This window comes from Halictus rubicundus, chromosome 4 (genome assembly GCF_050948215.1).
Source record: "Halictus rubicundus isolate RS-2024b chromosome 4, iyHalRubi1_principal, whole genome shotgun sequence".
Lineage (NCBI taxonomy): Eukaryota > Metazoa > Arthropoda > Insecta > Hymenoptera > Halictidae > Halictus > Halictus rubicundus.
The window spans coordinates 4836390-4854033 of NC_135152.1; the positions used below are offsets into that span (position 1 = coordinate 4836390).

Genomic DNA, 17644 nt, shown 5'->3' on the forward strand with positions numbered 1-17644 from the left:
CACGGTCAAGATTTTTATTCCGCTCTTGTATAAAATGTGACACTGGAACTTGTCCGCTGTAATTCCTGTTTTTTCAAACCACTTTAGAAAGCTTATCTTTTTGCGAAAAGGGTATCAATTTGCGCAACTAAATGTCCAGCAGGCTATCTAGATCGCGGAACGGTTAAACATTAAACTGGCAATTCTGTCTAATTTACTGGACGGTTTTATTATGTGTGTACTGATAATACGGATATAAATTCTTTAAACTGTTAGATTGTTGACACCGATTGCAATAATGAAGACAAAATTAGGCCGGGTAAGTACTTCGTCACACATTAATGGATATCAATAAACTTTTCATACATTTAGTTTTCTTCGGGACATTTCAATGTAATGCTTTGACTTTTTGAATTCATATTCATATTTTTGACGAGCATGACCGTACTGTGTATAAAAAATTCCATCGGGCTTGGACATACGAGTGCCTCTTGAAATATCATCAATCAATAACATCTTAACATAATAACATCTTATAGCCAGTTAAAATGATTACCAGCCCTAAAAATTTATTCAAGTAGCGGTCGAAGTTTCTACTGACCTCTAAGACTGAATTGCAAAAATTTCCTTTGGAAAATCGAAATATCGATTAAACGAAGCCTCGTAGCTATTCTAAGCAAATTTCTCCACTTACGAAATACCTCCAAAAATTATTCCAATGGTTTTCAATCACCTTGCAGCTATGAAAAACAATCACCTAAAAATATCCTCAATCAATGGTGAAACAATTTTTCAATTTTTAAGACTGATTTATCACAAAGTATTCCCTCAGAAAATCTAAAAACAAATTCAACAAAGCCTCGTAGCTACTCCAAATAAAATTTCCCGTGTTTCTAAACATTCGGAAAATTAACCACGACAAATAAAACCCACCCCTAAAAATGGAATTATCACAAAATATTTCCTGAAAAAATCTAAAAACGAATTCGACGAAGCCTAGTAGCGCCTCCAAATAAATTTCCCTGGTTTCTGAAACGTTTCAAAAAGTGGGTCTTCCGCTTTTCAACAACCCTGTATCCAGGGGCAAGTGAGAGAACACGTCAAATAATTTCCGAGCACGGCCATTTACAACTCCCGGTCGATTCTTTGCATATTGAACGTCCCGTGGAGTCAATCCGAGAGCACCGTTTCCGAAAAATCAAGGCTCTCGAACGAATCAGAATTCCAAGGTTAACGAAAGGGCTTGTCGCCGCGGTTGCACGCGTGCAGAATATTCATGCGACGGTGTTCCTTGGCGCGCGGTTTGAACCGGGTGGGTGTGTACGGTTTCGTTCACGCTTCACCAATAGAGGAAAGACAGACAGAAAAATTCTCTGTTCAACGTCGCCATGCTGAATCAGTATGGTAACGAACGCATGCGCGTTCTCGGCTCACCTGCCATCCCGGTATCAAGGTGGATCTCGTGTCCATTGATCGATCCTTTGCTTTCGCCTCCCGCCAATTGTCCTCGATCCACAACATTCTGAGGCCTGGACGATTCCGTCGATCTCCAATCCCTTCGATCCCTTCACGATTTTTGGAGGTCACCAATTTTTGTGGGAATTCTCTGTAAGAGGAAGACAAAGGTAGATTTGGAATCAGATATGAATCGAAATTAAATAAATTTTCCTTTGACTAGAGGTGAAAGAAAAAGGGCTCTTAGATTTCTTCCTCCGCCTAATTTAAGTGGCAAACATGCGTCAAATTTCAACGCTTAGCTTGCACGAAGAATTAATTAATTACTTAACTCGCCGCACGTTAAAACAACGGAGTAGCGGACCTTAATCGATTTTTCGACCTAAGTACAATTCAATTAAATTTCGAATAGAAAGTATGGAACATTCCTGAAAGTATACAGGATAAATATGACTGTTCAAAAGACTCAGCGTAAAAATAAACAGCTCAGAGCTCAGACGCACGAGGGGTGGTCCGATAGAAAATTCTCACGAAACCAGAAAACGATTCCTAATTATCGTAGAACGAATTCGTGGGCCCGACTGCACACCGGGGGTGGGGGAGGGGGGTTACATCACGGTACAATGTAATTTGCGTGTCGGTTTTGATGGTCTCGTTCCGATGTCGTATAAAAGCTGGAGCTACTTGGCGCGCGGAGCGCCACGCCAGAGCGTTCACGAAAAACAACCTTGTCCCAGTGGTGGCCGAAGAATGTCGCTCGTTCCAGGTAATAGGTACGGTAAGCTGGGTTCACGAACGCCGGGAGATCCTTGATCACGATTGCAAATACTTTGTTGCCGAGTGGGGGGGATTTCTGATAGCAAGGGGAAGGTCCGAAAAAGCCCGCCTGTCCAGTCAAATCTTCTAGAAATCCAGCACCTTCGTCTTCTCAACGACTTTCCGCGTCCCTGTTCTACCGGAGGCGTTTCGCTGGGAACTCGTTTCGCAATCTGCTCGCAGCAGACATCACTATCTGTTCCGATAACGAATCGATCGAATTTTAAGATGGCTACAATCTCCCTCGTGTGACGTTCGAGGAATCAGGTTCGTTTCTAAATCTATCTCGTACCTGCATAACCTGATTAAAATGATTTTTCTTGCAGTAGTTGTACATGTAGTGTGCACTTTCTTATATTCTGCAGATGTTCAAGGTTTAGTAATAAATTGAATTTGAACGGTTTATTTGTAATAACAAGCCACTGTTGAAGAGATCATTTATTGGCTGAAGTGTTGGATTTACTTTGTAAGTTTTTTCGTTTTTTATAGAGGATTTTAGTGATATTGATTTAGTATCCAAGGCATAGAAAAATCCATAATTTTGCAATCACTCAATATGAATTTTTATGTGATTTTTATGATCGAAAGATTTTGAGCCTCCACTTGTGAAAGTCACCAGGAGAAATTTATAATTTTGAACGAAAATGTGGAAAATATTATCTCATATATTCGTAGAAAGTATGTCTTTTTAGTGTATGTCAATGTCAAATGTAAATTGATTGACATATGTAAATTAATACCACGATTAATGAAAATTGAGGACATTTGAATTTAAAGCTCCTACATATTTACCAAAATGTAAATTCATGGTACTAAAATCTTCGATGAAGTTAAAACGAAACTGTCTGTAAAGAATTGATTAATTATTCTTGCAATTTGCATTGTTTCAGATGTGGAAACTACCATTGCTATGGAAAGAACAAGGTCGGCGGCTCAGCGTCCGATGGGTGAGTCAATGATCCTTGAAATCAGCGTTAACAATTATTTCGATTTACATGTACAATTTTCCAAATAACAACTTGCTGTATTTTGTAAGAATCTATCTTGAAAAATCGTTCGAAATGATCAAAGTTTTCAAGATTTCATACACTCAGGTGTATTTTATAACAATATTTGTTGGATAAAAAATTTCTAAAATTTTCATATGAATATTTCTAACCCTCGTATAGAAATTCAAGTGGTTTTTTAAATATTTTGCTAAAATTTTGTATCGAGTATTTTACGATTTCATACACGTTTTAAATTGATGTATGTATTCTGTATTTTATAAAAACTTCTGTCGGGTAGAAGTATAAATATAAGACTATTTCAGAACCTCGTACATAAATTCAAGACATTCGAAATATTTTACTAAAATGTTCTGCGAGTAAAAAATTCCTAAAACTGTCACAGGAATATTTAAAAAATTCACTGCATTTCAGAATCTTTTGCTGCACTTTACAAAAATCGAAAATTCTCCAACTATAATCTTACAATAAATGTTTGAAGATCTTGCATACAGCTTGAGAAGAATTTCTACATTTTCTGAAAAAGTCGCTTCAGGAGAGAATTTCGGAAAGGTTGAAAATTTTTCGAGCGAATTGCTCGATCTCTGTTAATCGTCTTGGCGAGCGAAAAGTTCCGTCGTCTCAGGGTACCAATCCTCTATTTCGGCGAACCGCGGTCGTGACTTTTCGCCGAAGTTTCTGATATGATTGTCAAAGTAATCCGGCGACTTGTGCCCGAATTGCTGTCTGACTGGATAAGCATAAAGCGCGACGGCGAACCGCGCCGGAACATATAACAAAGAAACATTCGGCCGCGACTAAGAAGCAACCAACCACCGGTTCCCGTTTATTCTAACGAAAGCCTTTCACCCTCCATTGTTTCCCTTTCCCTCGCCGACCCTTTCCGTCGGGAGCAATTTTTGCCGAACGTTGCCACCGTCGGGAACTTTCATCGAGAAATTCCGTTGTTGACACGATCCCGGATTCCATCTTGCGAATACCAGGAATTTCTCCGGCGTTCGTTCAATCTCAAAATTACATTCGCCGAACCTAGAATTTCCACGAACTTTTCGAATATCGCAGAATATCCGCCCGGTGAAGTTCTGTAATTTTTTCGAGTCGTTTAGACGGCGAGTTACATGCGAATTTTTGCTATGATTCATTTATCTGGCCCTTTGTCTCAGCGAATATTTTTACAGATTGGCCTCCCTCACGAGTCTTCATTTGTTGAAGAGCCTTTTATAGTACGGCGAAGTTTATTTTTCTTACGAAAATTGTGTTTCATCGATATTTTTAGCAAACTGATTTTTGCAAAACAAGACAACCTTTATTCCAATTTGGCTCCATTTTTTATGGAAGAGTATGCCAACCCTTGCGAACAAAATGTTTCTATTTGTCAGAGCACTTTCTTTTTGTTTTTGTGCCGTATGAAGTTATTCTAAGGGAAAATATCTGAGAATAATAGCGTTTTTTAGACAGTTTTAATAAGATTGTCGATTTTTATACGTTTAAATGTGGCTACGTCTTTATTTTTAGCTTAACGAAAAGCCTGATGGAGAAGATCTCTGCTGATTTTTCATTTTTGCGAAAAAGTGTCTGACGAAGTGTACATTCTAGCAGGAAGGTCCTGCCAATAATTCATGGAAACCGTAAAACCGGCAAGGAGAATACGGAATTTTCTTTGCAAGATTGAATTCTTATCTAATGTATCATCGCCGGAGATCTCAATTTTCCGCAGCCACGTAAAATGTCAGACTCGTGCGGTATTTTTCACGCGGTTGATCATTCGCTCAGCTTTGAAATCCCATCAATCGTCCACACAATATACGAAAAAAAAAAAAAAATAAATAAAAATATTTCACTCGAGGTCTTCGCTCCAATCGACGCTAAAAATTCTGCAAAAATTCCAAACAATTTGAACCGCAGGCGATGACAACGAATACCACTTGCGATACCACGAAAATGCAAAAACAAGTCAAGAATGAAGTTAAGAAATAAGTGGAAGGAATCTCTGGGAAGAAGAAGGACTAAATTGCTTCAGATAGAGGACATCTCAGATAGAATTGCCATAAGTTCTCCCAGACCACCCAAAGAGAAATCGGGGTTTTAAATAGCGAAAATCAGTGAAGAGTCTCTCGAAAATACTCTGAGGACACGAAACTCCCTAGAAGAATCTTGGGCAGCTCTATTATAAAAAAAAAAAAGAGAGAGAGAGAGAGAGGGATCGTGTAACATAACGCCGGGAGTTAATAGGTGGACCCATCACCGTGAACGAGAGCCAAGATTCAAGGATCCCTCGGACGACGGTGCTGCAAGATGGTCCAATTTCCGAAAGCTACGGATGCAAATGAGCCCCGGCGAGTTCTCACGAAGGATGAAAAAGTTACGCAAGAATACGGCCGCGGGGGTGGTAGAAGGACGGGCGCCATTGATCCCGGGAATTAATGGGGTTGATTATCAGCGGCTGCACGGGGCGGTGGTGTTCGGCTCCCTTTCATCGCCGACTCTCCTCATCCGGGAACAATCGAGAGGAAGGAAGCAGACTATCTCTTGCTGGCAGATAGGTCAAGAAGATCGTGAGAGAGGGAGAGGAGACTAGAGGACGAAGGGAGAGAGATAGTCGGTGGTAAATGGCTGGTTTCCATGTAGATCGCTATGGCGTATCTGGGCGGACTATCGCTGAAAAATAGTCCCTGCGAAATTGCACCCTCTGAAAATTCCTCGGCACAGCACCGAAATTATTTTCTGACCCAGCTTTGCTCTCATTCGCTCCTTTCTTGGTATGTGCATTTAATGGAACAGAGAAATTAATTCCCGTGATTCTTTCTTCATTAATTTAAAGAAAGTTCGTTTCTACACATTTGTTTTGTAGGATTTTTACTAATACGCGTCTTCTAAATAATGCAGCAGTTTGACGCAGCGATATCATTAAAATATTTTCGTCATATTTCTAGAATATCGTAGAGAAGACGTTTTTGGTGTGGCAATGCTGATGGGATCCCGCCATAAAATAAAAATAGGTGAAAAACCCGAGACAATTTTTACCAAAACATTGCATAATGCACAGTTTTTTAAATTGTATCAGAAAACAAAGATCAGGGGAGGATTGTTTCGAAAACTCTTTTTCTAGAATCGTTCAAGGGATGAAGTTGCTCGAATTAATTTGTGAGACAACTCGAAACAGAATCTCGTTGGATGATCGTAAGGGGATGGTAACGACAAAGAAATAAGAGCGTTCGCATCCTAAGAACGGGGTCGAAAATATTCCGCAGCAAGATTATGGTATCCTCTTGGCATTTGGTACCGATCTCAAGATCGGCACGGCCTCTGTCCGCTTCCGGAGCTCGGTTTAATTAAACTGAAAGCTGAAACGGTTATTCTGTTTTAACCTTCGGGCGTTATGGATGCGCTTGTTTTGGCGGAGCGAATTGAATTCGCCCCGGGGGCCACTCGATTCTCATGCATTCCGTCGCATGCGTCGAGAGAACCGCCCCCGCTTCTCTCTCTCTCTCTCTCTCTCCCTCTCTCTCTCTCTCTCTCTCTGTCTCTCTTTCTCTCGCTCTCTCGTGAAAGCCCCGGCGAATATCCAATTTCGGTGGATACACAGTTGCCGGGAAAGGTCACGTATACTGAACGACGCCACCCCCCTCCCCCTGCGTATTACCGGGAATAAAGTTTGATGGGGGGCACGACGGAGGACTGCGGAATTTTCGAATATGACGAATTGACTGATGCGATTGTCCTCCTCGCTGGTTCTTTCTACTCCTACTCCCCTTTCTTGGTTCTGCTACGGTTTTACGGAGAACGAGTTATAGGCTGGACATCCTTAGCGGATGGAACGGTTACACGGAGTTACGATGTCGTTGGGATTGTTACTTTTGATGAGCAGCCGATGGCTACCGGCTCGATAATCAAATGTCTTCTCATGATGGACGGTCCCTCGTGAGGCGAAGTTCCTGCGAATGACTGGCAGACTGTCTATTTTTTGGTTGCTTCTGGTTCGCTGGTCGTGAGAAACGTTAGATTTATATTCAATTTTTGGGAAGCTGTTCAGGGCAATCTAATGTGCATTGGAAGATCTAAAAGATGCTTGAGGGATTGAGGAACAATTTTGTAACTTTGTGAGGTGACTTCTCAATTTTTGTGGAGCACGCTTATTTATTGAGAGCTGAGAATCGTTGGAGTGATTTATGTTTAATTTTTAGGAAGCTGTTTGAGGTCAGTCTAAACTTGCAATGGCGTAATGGAAAATCTAGCTAAACACTTAGAGGATAAATTTTGTAATTTTAGGAACTGGCTTCTAAATTTCAGTTCAATTACTATTGAAAATTTGGAGTTTCCTTCATATAAAATGGAGGAACATTTTCAGTGTCTTCGTCGACTATACTTCTCGGGAAGACTGTACTTCTACTTCTCACAGCCCGAGATCGTTGTATCGCGAGCGGTTTCCTAAAAACAGTTAATTAGTTCGAGTAATTATCCAGGGAAGAGGAAATTTGTTAACCCTCGCTTGAATAAAATATTTCGTATCGTTGATCTGCTGATTGCACCGTAATAATGAGATCATTATTTAATAACGCAGAGCTGAAGCATTCAGGGTCGTATCAGATTATACATTCATATATTATAGACAGAAAAGTATGGCTACCTTGTACAACGAAGCTATTCAACCTATCGATGAACTCTTCCTTTTTTCCCTATAGTCTCGTAAGCGTAATGACTGCCACCCCGAACCTCATTCGTTGTCAACGCCGATCCTGAATCGACTCTTGTGCTATCGGAGTGCTGTGCGGATAACGAGACATCCGAGCGAGACGCTTCTAGCTAACGATACTAAGTTTCTGAGACAAGATGCCAGCGAAAAAATAGCTCCGATTCAACTTCGACATTCTAACTTTAATTCAATTAGGAACAATTCGTAATCCTTCGAGATCTCTTCTTATTTGGGAACAGCTTCTCAGCTGGGTTTCCGTACCTGCCGAAACATTCGGACAACTATTTTTAGCACGACATAATATTTAACTCTGCGATCACAGCAAATTTTACATGTCCCAGCAGAATCAGTAGAAGACCTAAATAAAAGACAACCATTTCAAAATTGAAATTGAAATTACCCAATGAAAGATACCGCGGATGCAATTCACAAATGCACTCGGAATCGCTCTGCTACGCCTCTTCCAGAGCCTGGGAGTCAAAAATTGGACTGGACCTCGCGAAATCAACCAATAACCAAAAATCACCGTGTCCACCAAACATCTGAATAAGCCAAATCCCACGTATAATACTATGATACACAAGGATCTCGTCATCAACTTGACAACACGTCCCGATCTCTAAAATTGCAGAGTACACGACAGATCCAAAAAAGAACTCTAAAAAAAATATAGAAAAGCCATTATCGACGTGACAATTCATCCCAATCTCTAAACTTTCAGAGTACAAGTCCGACACAAAAGAAAATCTAAAAAAAAAATAGAAACAGACCGTTTCGAAGCCGAAGAACCGTCCGATCGCGTGACGAGAAGACGAACGTCCACCGGAAGAGATGGAACATGGCAGAAATGCATTGAAAATTGCACGACCGGCTGGACACTTCCGCAGCCCAGGACCCTTAGGTTGGGCTGGGCTCGGCAGTGAGCCGACGAAGCCGCGGGATACACCCTGTGCACGTCGGTACAGAGGAGTTTCGCATTGATCGGCGGCCAGGAGAACAGCTTCGCTCTGATTGGCTACCCTCGGCGCGCTGTCCCTCTTCCTCGTGAAAAGAGAGAAAAGGAGACCCCGAAGCGGTCTAGCCTGGCTTCCGCTGCTGGTTGAAGAGCAACCACGAGCCCCGGCCAACGATACAATCGACGAGGACGGAGAGAGACACACTCTCCTTTCAGCTAGCTGGGAAAACGACGGAGAAACCTGGCAGAGAGCATCGAATCCCCCCTCTCTCTTTCTCTTTCTCTCTGGCTCCACCGGACGAAGCAGGACGGAGGATTCGATCGACGCCCAGGTGGGGGACACACGGTAAACAAAATGGAAAATCGGTGGACCTGGCTGGCGTATAGGTCGCCGCGCACCGACACGGGTCAGAAATGGATTCACCTCTGGGATGGAACGATCCTGCTGCAAGGGTTGTCTGTTAGGGAACATAGTTGTGTAGGTTCTGACAACGAAATTCTCGAGCCCTTTGTGTGGAGCACACTTGTGAAAATACTTTTGAACGCGTTCTGATCAGCGCCGTGTACACATCGGCGCGCGACGATTACGATTTTCAAACGTGACGAGAATCGAATGAATTTCTGGCCAGGTCGTTATTTATTATTCTAACGCCTAGTATGCGAACTTTTTCTCGATGATGAGTGTCCTTTTGAGCTGTTTAAAGTATTATCAATATTTTCCCGAGAGAACTAGTATTATTTCAATAATAAAACTATTCGTTCACTATTTTACAAGTCAGAGAAACGATCTTAATACTGACAATGGTGACCCTCGGTCTGGAAGAATTAATTTGGAAGCAAAAAGGGAACAATTCACTGAGAGGCTTCAGGGTGAGAAGAATCGAGAATGAAATTGAGCTTCAGGAAAAATTTTTCTGAATCTCTTTCTCATCGTTGACAATTACTGTCTCGTGAACAGCTTCGTGTTTCTGCTTGTAGCAAAATTAAGGGTAGTAATTGATCAAAGCTCCACCAAGAGCTACCTGAAGCAAGTAGGACACAGACGTTGTCCTGAAAGCTGTTAAAAAATAATATCGACAGGAAAGAAAGCCTCTGAAATAGTTCCATCGGGTACGGAAAAGTTCTATTTCGTTAGGGGGGCACCTGGCTGCCGGAGGTAGCAAGATTCGCCCCTGGATTCCATCCCTTATCGCCGCCCAATCGGCAGCACCCGGTGCTCCGTCTCTCACGGCACCTTCCTCGCAGTTTTTCGTGTCCCTTCGTTCCATCATTGCGTCTTCTATCGGAATTAGAGACGTGCTCTACGGGGAACTGGGTCACCGGAGTCAACGTCTGCAGCGTGAATATTAGGGGACGAAGTGCGGTCGTTCGCGAGAGTCTCGATAGCGGTCGAGCCCGTTCCGTCGGGGTTACGGGCCGAAGACGTGGGCGCAGGGGAAAACAAAATGGTATTTTGTTCGGGAACGTCTCGAGTCCGACGTCAGATATATCGGCGAAAGCAGGAAATTGTTTGTTATCTCGCCGACAGAGACGATTCCTCGAGGACTTTTCTGTTCCCCGTTCTCCGTCTCTCTCTCACCCCCTCTCTATCTTTTTTGTTCTCTGTTTCTTTCTCTTCGTTGAAGCTGGATTTCGCGCGGGTAGCTTTCTTCGGGCATTCGCTTCTCGGGAATTTATTTTCGAGATGTTCCTCCGGGTTCCTTTTTCCCTCATTAGGAGAACGCCAGTGCAGCATCAACGCAATTACCGGCTCGGCTTTACTGGTCCAGAATCTGCACCGACCTGTCCCGAAATGTGCAGAAATCTCATGAGACCCGGCGAAACACGTTACCGCCGAATTTTACCGCGAATACAAGTCCCGCGTTTTAAAGGACAACCCGTGCATGTCGTATTTTCGATCGGCACACACCGAGTCACCGCTTTCTCGTGCCCGATTTGTCTGGGAGATCGGCCTCCGTTTGCAATTAACGGGACACCGAGGCTGCTGCATCGGGTGAGCAGAATTTATCGAGTTCGTTCGCAAACCTGAATAAAAATGGCACCGTTTAAAAAATCGTTGGTCGTTCACTTAGCAATCGCAAAATGAAAATCGGAAGAACATATTTAATGAAACAAACGTTTGGAAGTTTATAATATTTATGCGTTTTTGATAAAAACGAGTAGCTCCGAATTGAAACGGCAGAAATATTAAAAGAATTGGAGAACTTCCACGTATGACGTTCGACCTGCTAAAATGATTGAAGAATAAAAGAAATTCCTAAGTAGCTCCCGTTTATTGCGACAGACCTAGAAAACTTTTATTCTGCATGAAAATCCGCAATTTATTAATTACTATTTTTAACCTCTCGCATTTCATAGATCGTAAGCAAATTCAGCCGAATCCAGTAACGCAAAAATTAATTTTCAATTCTGGACAAATAATTCCGTCGCCCAGATATAGACAACATTGCAGTCAAAGTGTTAATTTTTGTTGATTTCATTAATTAGCGTTCCCTTGCTTCTTTTAAACTTATAAACACCAGAAATGCTTCAAGATCCACAGTCGTTGGCTGGTCCCAATTCCAAATACAGCAGTTTAAAAAGATTCTCCGATTTTTATTAAATTTACAAATCACAAAAATGCTTAAAAATCCAGTGCAATTATTATGTGGGCCAAATTGTTGCCACTAGAAGAGCATAAAATCGTTCTCTTGCTTTTTGAGATTTATAAACACCGGAAATGCTTCAAGGTCCAAATTCAAAAAACGTTCGTATGCTTTTATGAAATTTATAAATCCCAGAAATGCTTCAAGATGCACAGTGTAACGACTAAGTGGACCAAATTGCTTCAAAACCGAGTAAAAATCCGAATCGTTTCGTTGTAATCAAAATAATCTAGACTGCATTAGGGTAAAGATGTAGTTTGAACCACGCAGCTATCAGAGGAAGTAAGATCCACACGAAGGGGTTCGGTGGGCCCGGGATGGAAATAGGAATAGAATGACAGGCAAGTCAGCGATCTATGTCGAATAAGAATGATTCGTAGCTGCAACCTCCGCGATGCAGGTTAATCCGAATTTCCCATAGAGTTCATCCTGTCGGAGCATTTTATAGTATCGCCGAGGGAACTGCGCGGAAAAGATGGAGAAAATCAGCATTTCAGTTGACTCCGGCAACCTTCTGCTATCTCCGACCAATGAAACTCTCGCAAGAGCAGAACTCAGCCCCTACCCTCAGCCTAGTTCCCAGCTTCCCAGCCATTCTACCCTCTCTTTCTCTTTCTCTCTCTCTCTCTCTTTCTTTCTCTCTCTCTCTTTTCAGCTACACGCCCTGTCAATACATCCCCAGCTTTCTCTCTCTCTTTCTTCTTCATACCACGAGTAGCTTACATTCTTCTTCTGTTACGCCTATTATCAGAATGATGCTCGCTTTGCCTCGTGTCTTGTGAGAAATGCCGATCATCAATCGGACCGACAATGTTCCTTTCAATCGCGGACAAACAAAGTCCACTTACTCCGTTCCCAGAATCCTCTGATTATTCATCTTTCAACCTTAATGCGATAAATTATAGCTCGGCCCAGTCTACCGATTAATTTCTCGACCGTGCTGTTACGCCGGGCTTCGTCGGTTTCTGTTTTTTAGTTTTCAGCACTCGTCAGTGGCGACCACTGCATTTATTATTGAGCAAACGTTATCGCGATGGGTGGCCACAGTAGAGGCTTGAAGCTGTGAGAAAGAGTCTAGGTGAATTGTTGTTAATTATCACAGTTGAACGCTAAACCTACCACGGTCAAAATGATCGGTTTTATGTTTTACGATTATTGGGACTTCCGTTTCCGGTTGCGTGAGAGGTTGAGGTGCAAGAGTGGAGTCTGCGGAAAATGTTTTACGATTATTGAAACTGTAAAAATTAATTTATGGAGAATAGTGGAATAAATTTCCTTGTCCAAGCATTTATTATCTTGAAAATTACGAACAATCTTAATAAATTTAGGGTTGCTATTTTTATAAGGCAATATTTACCAGGTGCTGTTTATGCTTGGTAGGTTTAGTGTTAAAAATCGAAAAATTTCCCGAAAATGGGAAATGTAGTGTTCGAATGCTTTCTGGACGTACTGTAGGTGTTTCTGAACTATGTGTATGTCGATGGGTACAGATGTTGTTAGAAGAACCACGAACACAGCTGATGTTTTAAAATGATCAGTAGAAATTTTTACGGGGTCAAATATCTTCACTGAACTGGAAGTACAGTCGAAATTTTTGGGAAGATAAAATCCTATACGAGCTCCATGAATATTTATATGAAACTTGAAGTACAGATTTTTATGAAACTAGAATTCCCTCGCCTAACAACCCCAAAAGAGCATTACTCCATTATTCGAAGTCATTCACTGAAAGACGCAGCTACCGATCTCCACACGCACGCAATATTCCGAAAATAAACCTTCTCGCAATCAAGGGATGATCCCGACATAACGACCACCACATCGAGATAATCTGCAAAAGAACTATATCGGAGAATCGAATAGAAACTACCCAACCTACAAAAATCAGTGAAATATAATATTAAGAACCACTTTCAATTTCCACTGTCGGACGTGTACAAATCCGGTCGGCAAAACGAGCAAAAACTCGCAGAAAGAATCGGCGACCGTGGTCGTACGGATTTCTTTATTTTCCCTCCCGTTTCAGGGATGTTGTGTTGCTGTACCAAGGATATGGCTTTCCAGTGGATCGCGGTTGCTGTCGTTATTCCGATCGACAGGTCGCTTTAATAAAATCGCCGCTGCATCGAAAAATCTTAATCGCGCGCTTCGCATAAATACTTATAAGTCGCCGTGCTTCCGCCGAGACGGGGACCGACAGCGAAAGGGTTCGTTAGGTTCGGAACTGCGTTATGAACAAGCCTTTTTATGAACTACCCGCTCCGGCGAGCGATCCGTTTCGATAAAGGCTCGCGATTAACGGGGTGGGACACGGGGAGACGTAATATACGCTCGGGTGCCAGTGTATGCGAAACCGTCCACGGGCACAGGTTTCTGCCAGCAGAAACGGAAAAAGAAAAATAAGGGGGACGGGCCTCAAAGATGGCGGATAAACCGGGAGGGGTGGGAGGGGGGCTGAAGAAGGGCTTGTCCGGCCTCCGAGCGACGGTTAACCGGTTAATCCATTCGGACCAGTCGCCACGATAGCATACCGAGGTGAACCCGGTTCAATTACGATCCCTTTCGGCCATCGAACGGGAATATACATAATGGTATCGAGTATCGAGCCGCGCGCAAAACCTTTTGTCCTTTTTTCGTTTGTTCCAGGTTGCCTTGATTTCGCGCAGATATTATCGAGCCACTTATTATGTACCGATATTTTTCTTATTTTTTTTTTTTTTTTTTTTTACTTTATGCCAGAGAATTTTAATCGTGGAGAAACGAACTGGGGGTGAAAATTAATTCTGCGCGACTGGTGGAGGGGGATGTATTGTTTTGCTGTATCTAGTAATGAGGACTGATCGGATTTTTAATGGTTATCCTAATTTAATGGTACCAAAGGGATGTTTAAAAATTTTTTACAGTATAAGCATGAATATTAGATGACGTTGCTGGGAGTGATTCTTAGGTTCACAATTGCAATTTATTAAAAAGCGTTTAGCCATGGACAATAGATTTTTAAGGCTTCAGTGAATTACGGTGGAATAATATTTCTGTAATAATGTTGAAGTTGGAGCCACATTTTTTTTTAAGGCAAGCTAATTAATACAAAGGTAGTGTATATGGGAAAATGTTTAATTTTTAGACAGCACGCCAGAATTATTAAAAATCTCAATTTTTTACATTTTGTGGCACAGGCTCGTTGCAGTGGGCCCCTCAATTGGTATGAATCATTTAGGGCTTCGCTGGGTCTAGTCCTGGAGACTTATTTTGCTGTTGGATTGATTACAGGAAGACTTGTATATCTAGAAGAGGTAGCTTGAGAAATATGTTGAAGATATTGATAAATAAAAATACAGAAGGTGCTGTTATCTACAAAACCTGATGGTTTAACTGGTTGAAGATGATACTCTTAGATCATGGGAAAGGATTTTATGGACAGGATACTGGTCAACGAGGCTTCATTTGGTTAATAATCTTGCTTTTCATAGCGTTTTCAGATCAGAAATGGTCTTTATTTTCACGTTTCAAAGACTTAACAATTTTTAAATGCTCCATTTCTTAAGGTCCACTGGTACTTATCAGTAACATTAAAAAGTTGTACCATTACAGTACCGTTTAAGTGCCATGAATAATAGGAAGTGGCAGCACACGAATTTAGTAGGTACTAAACGAATTTATTTAGAGACATACAATTATCATAACACCTTTTCATGGCTGTAATAATTTTATTGCTGTACAATTATTGACGGCGTAATTTCACATCCAATCAAAAAACAACGTCAATTTTGTAACCTGTGTTACTCTTTAATTTTAAACACAATAATATAAATCATTTCCAGTAATAATCACTAGATCGTGGCTCTTTAAAAATTAATAGCGACTGAAGCAAAACAAAAGAAGATTGTTATATTGAAAATCGTTGAGAATATTTCTCCTTTTATTTGTATTAGAAAGAATCTTCCAGTTGGTTCTTACAAAACGGAAAAAATAGAATATTACAGAATGATCCATTAACTCCTACTCAAATGGGAAGTGAAGGTGATCGGAAATGTTTAACAATCACCAATTTTCTCCGGCACCAAAACCGTAGATTTCTAACTTGCCCACTGTTCTCAACAGCTCAATAAAAATCGAATGTACGCTCTAATAATATCGGCTGTGAATAAATTGCAGCGCCGCTGGCTAATCAAATCACAATGCGACGGTCTCGTACGCAACACTCTCCGACCAATTCCATTTCCATCCAATTTTTCGCTTCGCCATCAAGCCCCGAGCGAAGTACAGCAAACAATTTCTATCTCTGCGAAGTTCCCCGAAGAACTTCGCTGTCCCCGGTCTTCGTTGTCCACAATCTCGGCAAACGGCCCCAATGTAATCACAGATCGTCCCGGCGTCAACTGAAGCGAATATTCCCCTAAACCTGCGGTCTAATCCCAGCCACGAAACTCGAAGAACGAAGAGAGAGAGAGCGAAGACAAGAAGCCTGATTAAATTGTCAAGCTTACAGCGAACTGTCACGAGAGAACAAGCTCAAAATTCGTGGGTCCTCCGAGGGACTGTTTCCAAAACATTGAAGCCGCGCCGAGAAGACAAGAGAGAATTAGAAAAGGAAATTCTCCCGACCCCTTGAACGCCTAGGTGTCCCTCGACCATACCACCGAAGGGCTGTTTATTGATTAGGCGAGAAGTTTCGGTCGGTCGGTGCACGTGGCGCCATCTTTGGACGGAGGCTCCAGTTAGTTTTCAGGGAAGCTCGCCGGGGTGACAGCGACCGAATCGAGGGGATGGCGGGGATGTTGATTTCGCAGAGGGGATGACGATAAGGGGGTGAAGTGGGACGAGACGTAGCCAGACGGGTCAACCAGTCGAGACCGGTCGGTCGCGCCCCGACAACCCCTGCCCGACCCCTAGGATGGTCCCGGGTACGGGGTTGGAGGTGTCGGGGAGGCAGCCAGTATCGATCCCCTAAGCCCATGTTACACACCGCGGAACCGGCCTCCTGGGATTCGATCCCAGACGCTCGTACCGGCGTGACCCGACCGACCAAAATCCCCTTTTCCTTTTTTCTATTCGCCACTCGCACGATTTTTCGCTGAAAAGTTTAGTTAACGTGGAAATCGATAGCTCAGTGAGCTAGGGGAGCGATAGGCAATCTGCTCCTAGCTCCTAGAAAGGTATAGTTTGGTTCATTTTGGGCTACTCTAGGTGGCACGTGGAGTTTTTGGACTTTTCTTCGCGAATTCAATTTGGTTTTCTGTGCTTTTATTTATTAGTCAATTTTTCAGTGAACGCTTCATTGCTTCATTGCATTGGAGTTTTCTCTCCCTTTCCCCTTCCCAATTTTTGCGAAAAAATTGATTTAAAGTGAAAGTTACAAACATAATAAACCTGTGGTATTATGGTTAATATTTCTTCCGCCTATCGAAAAGTAATCTAATTTAGATCACTGTAGAAATTTACCCTTAGCACATGTGATTCTTGGTGTCTCCCTTTGGAAGCAACTAAAAAAATAGAGAACAACCCTTCCTCGTTTCCCAGAGTGTCAATCTTATTTTCTCAATTTTATTTGCTGACTCGCCCAATTTTTCAATAAAAATTCACTCAGTAGGGGGATCAGAAGTGCAAGAAATTTTGAGAATAATGTTTTTAACGCACGGAAAAGTGTAGTTTGGAAAATTAACTCTGCTGTATTTCTCTGGTTGAGCGTTAACCCAATTTGTATTTCTAAATACTGTAAAATGTTTGATATTTGTTCTGTTTGTACTGTACAATTATTTCTGTGCGATGTTGTGCTGTAAATGAAGCAGAATTTGTTCACTTAGACTGTCGAGCGAATATAGTGAAACTATTACCGTAGAATCTTTTATACAGTTATATCTGAGGAGGACACGAATGTTCACAGAATACTCATTTTGAATATTCGTCTGGCAACGATTAATTAAACAGAAAAGTTGAAACAGAATTTATAGTTCAAGTATCGGTTGCAGATCATTTTCAATTTTGGAGGAACCTGGTAGACCGAATTTGTATACTTCGGAAGTTTCTCAGAATTTTAAGGTGAATATTTTCGAACCCCGGAGTCTGGCAGTAAGATTTTTGGGGTTGGTCGCGT

General features: G+C 41.9%; 1 protein-coding gene across 6 annotated transcripts in view; it reads left to right on the forward strand.

Moving 5' to 3' along the window:
* The window catches only part of LOC143353252 (uncharacterized), a 336944-nt gene that overhangs the window by 112235 nt on the left and 207065 nt on the right, over positions 1-17644 (forward strand). For all 6 annotated transcript variants that reach the window (XM_076786424.1, XM_076786425.1, XM_076786419.1 and 3 more), the window contains one exon: positions 3141-3197. In XM_076786424.1, the coding sequence (XP_076642539.1) occupies positions 3141-3197 (57 nt within the window). The remainder of the gene's footprint in view (positions 1-3140; positions 3198-17644) is intronic.